General features: G+C 45.1%; 1 protein-coding gene across 1 annotated transcript in view; it reads right to left on the bottom strand.

The window, feature by feature from the left end:
* Nucleotides 1-358: 358 nt before the first annotated feature.
* The window catches only part of ATP6V1G3 (ATPase H+ transporting V1 subunit G3), a 62,371-nt gene continuing 54,623 nt past the window's right edge, over nucleotides 359-8,106 (bottom strand). The window contains exon 3 of the mRNA XM_078659203.1: nucleotides 359-663. Within this exon, the coding sequence (XP_078515329.1) occupies nucleotides 490-663 (174 nt within the window). The 3' untranslated portion in view covers nucleotides 359-489. The remainder of the gene's footprint in view (nucleotides 664-8,106) is intronic.

The following is an 8,106-nucleotide window of genomic DNA, read 5'->3' as shown; positions in this document are numbered from 1 at the left end:
AGCGCTGCGGCAGAATAGCCACCGCAGCGATGAGGTTAAAGTAGAAAATGTTTACATGTAGGCAGCCTGGCAAGAAAAACATGATGTTATTGTATAAGAAAATCCCTTATACAATAGTGTTTTCCCTGCCTTGGGAGATTTCATTATTAGCAGGATCCTGATTTCTACACTGAAGAAAAAAAACATGATGTCCATGTTTCATTTTCACATTCATTAATACATTTATGACAAAGACATTTATCAATGAAAGGGACGGCATTAATGTTACAGGAGGAATAATTGGAAAGATTATATAATTATATGTTTTCTGTAACAGTTCTTCTGTTTGTAATGCAGAAACTTTAATTAAACGTTAAAGTAGGACTTGGCATCAAAGTATTATTGTCGGTTTATTAGAAAAACTAGAAAATCATATGCGCCAGATAAAAGCACTAATGGCAGGACAACGCAAAGAACAGCCTCCGGTCTTGCAATGTGACTGGGCGGAGCTTATACAGTGCCCCTGTAGTTTATATGGATTTCCGGTTTGATGTCCTGGATCAGGCCCAAAAGGTCGACAATCACACTCTCGTGCCGTTGTGCGTAGCTGCTGTTGAGGCTCTGGATCTTTGTGGCTGTCTGTTCGTCAACTTTGACTGCAAGGTTCCCCTGAGAGCCCAGGATCTGGGAAAAGGCCATGAAAAGAGTAAAAACAAAAACACTTGAGATCAAGATGGTGTTTACTGTAAGCTTAATGCTCTTGTTTCATATATAAATACTATTCATACTGCTTATAGGCACCCAAGACAAATAATAGGTGGCACTAGACTTCGCATGCTAATGTTGTTTATTTTGTTATTTCAGTTAGGGTAAATAAAGTCAGCACATTACTAGGAGATTCACTAAATATTTACATTTTTTAAGAACGACATATATTAATATTTTAGTGTACGTGAATGTTTATATGACTGTTTTAATGTACATGAATGTTTAAATAAAAAGACACATCATGCATTTCACTGGAACCATGATCATGTGGCTTTCTGGGAAATTGATCACGGATTAAGCGAAGACTGAGGTATCTTTAGTCTCCCTACATACTTTACTGAACAATACGGTAAATTTAAGATGAGACACTTTAGTGATATCCTCTCGTAATTATCAATCGGTTACTTAGCACTACAACCATTTGGGCAGGGCCGGTCCTAGGATATGTGGGGCCCTGGGCAGAATAGGAACATGCGAGGCCCCTATAATTTGCATAAGATTTAACCTCACAGGAAGTGACATCATAGGAAGTAATATCAATTGACCCCTATTTATATGGCATTGATGAAGATGCTTTGCAAGAAGCTACTTACCTAATTTGGATATCAGTAACATGGTTAAAATTGCATTAATAATCCTAATACTATACATACATAGATATTAAATCGCTATTAAGTAGATTAAATGAAGTTTAAATGTAGTTTAAATGAATTAAAATTGGTTATTGTTCTTTTGAATTGGATGAATGAAAATTATTTGCTAACCGGTGGTTCTGATTCTGGCACTAAGAGATGTCCAAAAGAGAGTAGCAGACTTTACTAATGTGGAGAAAAGACAGTTTTGAGTATTTTTTCAAAAGACTGGAGTTACACCATAGCTCAAGAGGGAGAAACTCCTAGTCCAGCACAACTAAAAAGGAGAAGGATCTGCCTCCAATCAGGGCGATCTAAATTTTAGAATGGCACAGGAGTTTGGTTGGCACAGAGTATGGGGTTCTGGACTAAACATAAGGAGTGCTGTAGCAAGATAGATCCTTTTTAATGCAGTGCACAACGACAAATGGATAGTGCCTTGCAGATAGAGGGTTTCGGGCCAAAAACCCAGCAGACAGCATAAAGGTGAAAAGCAATGGCATAGCGATGCAGCCATCTCAGATTAGGAGCCTAACATGGTTCTGAATGATTTGATAGTTACTGAATTCAAGAAGGCAGGAAGCCCAAGAAAAAGGGCTTTTGCTTAATCTAAGATAATTGACTATACAACAGACTCATGGTAGTGAGAGGGCAGAAAAGGAATGATTTTCCGTAGCTTATGGATGTGGTAAAGGCAAGTGGATGGAAACTTGTTATTACATTCTGAAAACAAGAGAAGATGCTGGAAAATTAATCCAAGATTTGTTTGCTGACTCTGCCAATGTGGGCAATTGACTTACTGCCATTGGCCACAAAAGAGTACACCATATGGTATGAAATCCTTTAAAAATGAGAACCCTTGATTTGTCACTATAAGGTTTTAATGAAATTATCTTCATTCAGAAATCAACTACTAGCATGCAAATACATATTCTTTGCAGAGACCTGATTGCCACTGAGGGAAATCATGTTTGGGTATTAAGATATTAGCAAGAAACCTGAAATATAACACAACTGACTTACAACTAAAACAGCCAGGAATATTGGTTTTGTCAATGGTTGTTAGCTGTTAAGCTAAATGAGTAACACCAATAAATTATTTTACTTTCACCTTGTTGTTTTGACCAATAAGTAGCTCCTTCACACACATTTGCATAGAATCACAACTGGAATGCAGGACCATTCCTCTACAGAGAGGCCATATTTTGAATGATCATGCAATCTGAACACCTTTTAGACCCACAGACAGGCACAGTGTGAAATATGTACTGCCTGCAGCCTCAACTCCAAAGTTCTCAACTGTAGTCTGTTATAAACACCTGGATGCGACTTATTACAAAGGGTACATCATCTAAGAGTAATATGCTGTGAAATTAAATATAGAAACACACATGCTGGAAATAGCTAGCACTCTTGGGGAATGCAAGATTAAGTAATGCATGGGAAATATAAACAGGAATAATATCACTGCCATGGATTACCCTAACATCAGGACCACTGGAATTATGCAGCAGGAGAGGGCTAAATTATGTGGCAGGGTAAGTAAATTACGCAACAAGAAAAGGCAAATTATGTGGCATAATGTGGCACATTTTGAAATAGTCTTACTTTATTTTTTGCCATTTTTGGGTTTCGCCTGCCGAAGGCTGCGCTCTGCGCAGCTTTTCGGCGCAGGTGAAATCCTTTGTTTACAATAAGGACTTCGGGAACGTCCCCCGGCTCTCATTGGCTAGCTCCATAAATGGAGGCTAGCCATTGGGTGCCGGATCTGTCCGTCAAGGCCGGACCAGATTCGGGGGCGTTCCCGAGATTTTTTCCCTGGGCGGAGTTTCGTTTTTTCCCGTTCCCTCCCCTTTCACTGAAAGTGATTTCAGATGCGCTGTCCATTCCCGCCCCCCTCCGTGTGCCTCCCCGCCCCTGCCCCCCCCTCGCTGTCCTGTGCACGTTTCCCGCCTCCCTCCCGCCGTCCGTGTCCCCTCCCGCCGTTCGTGTCCTCTCCCGCCCCCCTCCCGCCGTCCGTGTCCTCTCCCGCCGTTCGTGTCCTCTCCCGCCCCCCTCCCGCCGTCCGTGTCCTCTCCCGCCCCTCTCCCGCCGTTCGTGTCCTCTCCCGCCCCCCTCCCGCCAATGTGAATGCTACGCGGTGACTCACGTTGCCATCTGCAGAACTTTAGCACTTAACATTTATCTGATCAGGCACGCCACTGCCCGCTCGTCCTGTAAAACACAGAGGCCACCCCGGAATGGTAGTTATTCTGCTTAAAACCATCACCCCGAGTTAGTCTGTTGTCAGAATTTAAATAAACGTGTTTTTCAGAAGAACCGTGTACTATGCTGCGTTTTTTATTACAAAATATTACTCGCAATATGTACATGACTGATGTATTCAGGTGTACTCGTTAGAACAATATTAGCTAGAAAGCGAAATTCATATTCACATTTTAACATCCTGGAAAATGACTGCTAACCAATCATGCATGTAGTTAAAAGATTATCTATTAACGCTTGTGGATGATTTTAGTGGTTTCTTTCAGGTCCCTTTTTTGTGTTTACTTATGTCCTGTTTTTATTTCTATGACGTAGTTAGACGTCGGTGTCGCACAGTAAAATGCAAAGTACGTCTGCCCCTGCCTCCGGGCACGGATTTGGGAAGCCGTGGTGAAGCTCCGCCTAACTACGCCTTTGATTGGCAACTTCTTATCCAATCGGAGAGCTAGAACTGGTCGCTCGGCACAGGAGCAACAAGCGGCTACAGTGATCCTCCAGCCCGGCTGGGAAGCGAGTGAAGTTTTTCTAAGTGTTCAGGAGGCGCCTGGAAGTTCATAAGCGGCGACGTAGTTGTAACGCAGAATAGACAAGGACCTGGGCGTAGGCATGGCCGAGTTGCGGTCCAGCCCCGCTGCTGGGACCCCTTTGTTACCTTTCATCCCGCTGGTACCCCCCGGCCTGCAGGCCATCTACGGGGAGTGCCGCCGCCTGTACCCTGAGCAGCCCAACCCGCTCCAGGTCACCGCCATCGTCAAGTACTGGTGAGGAGAGAGAAAGAGGGCTGCACTACCCACAGAACAAGTCATACGGAGGGGTACATGCCCGGGTGGGAGGGGGGCTGTTGTATCTTAAGTTCCAGCTTCTTTCTGAATACATCAGGGGCACAGTGTGCCGGGAGGGTGAGCGGGGGTACACTGAAAGTACAGTAACAGTGCCTGCTCAGGACGTACTCATTGTGAATGAGTCATAGTTACGCGTTGACATCACTCTCTTCTTCTAATGCTGTTACCAACTTGTATAAACAGCACCCAATGCATCCGCATGAATCTCTCGCATGTCCATCCCCATCGCAACCCAACCTGCCCGCCCCATAAAAGACCACCCCTCCCCTGTCCTTCCAGGCCATGTGCCCGCCTATCCCCTGCTTCGCGCCTGATCTCCTTGTCATCGCCCCCTCCCCTCTGCTCCTATTGATGTTGTGCTGAGCTCCGCGGCGCCCTCGCACCATCCTGCCGCGCGCCACTGTCCCACAAGACACCGCCTCGTCCCTTCACTTTCCGAAACCTTTGTTACCCCTTAATTACGAGCCCCCCCCTCCTGCATCGGGTCAAGTCCGGGAGTGGATCCACTCCATTGTCAACTACGCGATGCCCCCTTGCCCGAGTGTGGCACGAGACCTCTTGCCCTCAGACAGCACCGCAACTCAGGCCACAAGGCCTTGCATTTCATTGCATTCCTCCCTCCCCACCCGCCCTTAGGTCGCCCAGCAGGCACCCCCCACCAGCCCATGCCTGACCCCACCGTCCTGCGCCAGCAAAACGAGGACCCCCAGCAGCTCCCTGTCCCCAGAGGCCTCTTGTGCCGTCCATGGTCAGCTAATATTGCGGGAAGTGACTAACAAACTTCTTTTCCCTTCCGCCATCTCCCTTCTCAGTGTTTGCTCGGCCACCGACTCTTTTAACATTTTACTTGCATCGCCCACTCTGCTCGTTTGTCAAGGGTAAACTATTTATGGGTTTACAAATTACGTAATTAAGTTACAAGATTATTATTATTGTGGGGGGGCTCTGTGTGTGTCATTTGCGAGAGATAAAGCTAGTGGCATTGTAAATGACAATGCCATTTATTTATGTTAAAAAAACATAAATAAAAATAATGTCAAGAGCAATGCCAATAGCTCTAACTTTAACAAAGGCGAAACCATTGCATTGTAAATGCTTGTTAAACTTGGTAACACTGTTTGGCCATTTGTTGCACTCTATTAGTACCAATTTAACACCCAAATTTAGCAGAGGAAACAGAAAGGTGACTAGTCCAGCTTTTCAAAGTGCCTTCTCACTTGCGGCAAGACGTGTTGCTGCATTTTAAGTAACTTTTGAACCGTTTGAGATAAAAAGCAATTTTGTTGCTAAAATCTGTAGATTATGCAGCAGATGATGGATTATGTGGCAAATGCGGCAAGTGACTATGCAGAAATCGCCGCCACTGCACAATCGCATAATTCTAGTGGCCCTGACTAACAGACAGCATCAGACTGGGACAGAAAATAGGCCCTTGTACCAAAATAAAAGGGGCCCCCATTAGTGAGTTAGTTAGCTAGGAAAGTGTCCAAATTTTGCAAACTAGGGAAGTTTTCAACTTGTAAAAGACATGCGGTATAAGTTTTTGTAAGGTATGGAAGTCTGCACTGTTTGCTTTAATATCATAAAAATCAACAGTAAAAACCAGTTCACCTGACGATAAAGCAGGTCAACAACTAGCCAAAAAAAACAGCCTTCATACTGACCTGACAGCAGGGCTTTAAGTGGGATGAAAAAACTTTGGGGGGGGGGGACGTAATTCAAAGGGGCATGGCTAATGTTATTAAGGTTGTGGCCTAAAACTTGTAAGCTATATAAATCTGTGCACAGCATAGCGTGCCGCTCGACTGGTATTTTGCTGCTTCATTCATTGCCTCCAGAGAAATAATACAAGAAACATTACACCTGCAAGAAGCCAGGACTATTGGCTTTGTCAGTGGTTATTAGTTGCATAAGAAGAATAACCAACATCTACAGCTTCCTTGTTTATGATATTGAAAATGCTCCAGTTCTGACATGATGAGAGTCTGAAAGATCTCCAACAAGTCTCGTTGTAGTTACATTAAAGGCAGCAGGTGGCACTACTGCCGAGTTAAGATTTTTTTTTCACTCTGAGGGTGAGGGTAAAAATGGAGAGTGGGCCCGTCTCATCACCTGCTTTTTAGAACTTATTGTGCAGACACTGGATCAATGTTAAGGACATGAATATAGGGCCCCTTTTCAATGTCCATTTTAATTTACTACCAGGCCTAAGACTTGAGTGACCCAGCAAACTTTAAACACTGCTCCATCCACTTTTACATGTGGATTCTGCTCCTCTGTGTGCACCTCTTGTCTCACTGCCGCACCCACACCTATCTGCTCCCCACCATTTTATTCTGTTTGTCTTGCCCCTTTCATTCACCTCTCTGCTCCCTTTCCACTTGTCCTAGGTGAGCAGTTTCCATTGTGATGCACCGCCATGCTATCTTTTGCTTTGCGCCCTGCATGATATTCCGCTTTTTATTCATACAGGAGCAGGGCACCCTTAATCCCTTGGCTGAGGGGCACATTCCCCTGCTGTGCTGGGGGGAAGGGGGCGCGCACAGCGCCCCGGTGCTCATGACGAGCTCAGCTCTTCACGAGCCACGGTTCTCGTGTGCTCATGACGAGCTGAGCTCGTCATGACCCCGCCCGTTTAATGGAACTCTCTGCACAGCAGGGGAATTAGCCCCGAGTGTGAGCGTTCCACGGCTCATGACGAGCTGAGCTTGTCATGAGCACACGGGAACCGTGGCTCATGATGAGCTGAGCTCGTCATGAGCATGGGAGGGGTTAACACACAAGGACACTTTAATTAACTGTCTAAGTGCTGTCATCAACATGGAGAAGCAGCCATTAGGCCCACAGAGACAGGCCAACAGGGGAGACTGACAAAAAAAGAACGAATGTAAACTCTTAGGGGGCCCCCTGAGCCTCTAAACTCTGGAGTTTTTGAAAGTGCAAGGCCCCATGGCTGCGAGCAGGCGCGGGCCATGGGCAGCTGCCCATGCCTAGCGCCGGCCCTGCATTTGGGGCATCCAAAAGCTTATGATCAAGAGTCAAGAATCAAAGGAATCTGGACAGGTGACATTTGGACAATGGTTGAACTGCCAATAAATCCTAGACATTTAAAGATTCGGATAGATTGCTACACAACTTTGGTGCTTTGTTACCAAAGATCTGCCATGTGCTCTGGACATCTGCGATCTCAGTGTTTCAGTAATTAATGAGTCACTGTACGGAGGAGTTGTAATCTCAAATATAATTTTGGTCTTTTCTGGAGGTACCATGCCGAATTTTCAGTATACTGTCTTGCGTGTGATCTTAAAGTCTTCAACTGAAATCTAGTCTTGACTGGGTGCGGGACTAGCCTTTTGAGGGCTGGTGAAACAGGCTCACGTGCATCTTGTGTATCTCTCTCGTGTTGTCGTGTTCTGCAAGAGCCAGGGCATCTAAAGCTGCTATTGGAGCTCTGGGTTCTGCTGACAAATTAAGTGAGAGGTGCCTTTAATGCTTGATGTTCTGGTTTGAATATGCGAAAACAAGTTTGACTATTGGGCACCTGGGCATGTGGGAATCAAAAACAATTCCTGGTACTTAAATCTTGTCTTCAACAGGGATATTGTTCAGCAGAAGGAGGA

Source organism: Lissotriton helveticus, chromosome 1_1 (assembly GCF_964261635.1).
Source record: "Lissotriton helveticus chromosome 1_1, aLisHel1.1, whole genome shotgun sequence".
NCBI classification, from domain to species: Eukaryota; Metazoa; Chordata; class Amphibia; order Caudata; family Salamandridae; genus Lissotriton; species Lissotriton helveticus.
The sequence above is the reverse complement of the archived record's forward strand: the minus strand, read 5'-3'. Positions and strand labels throughout refer to the sequence as shown.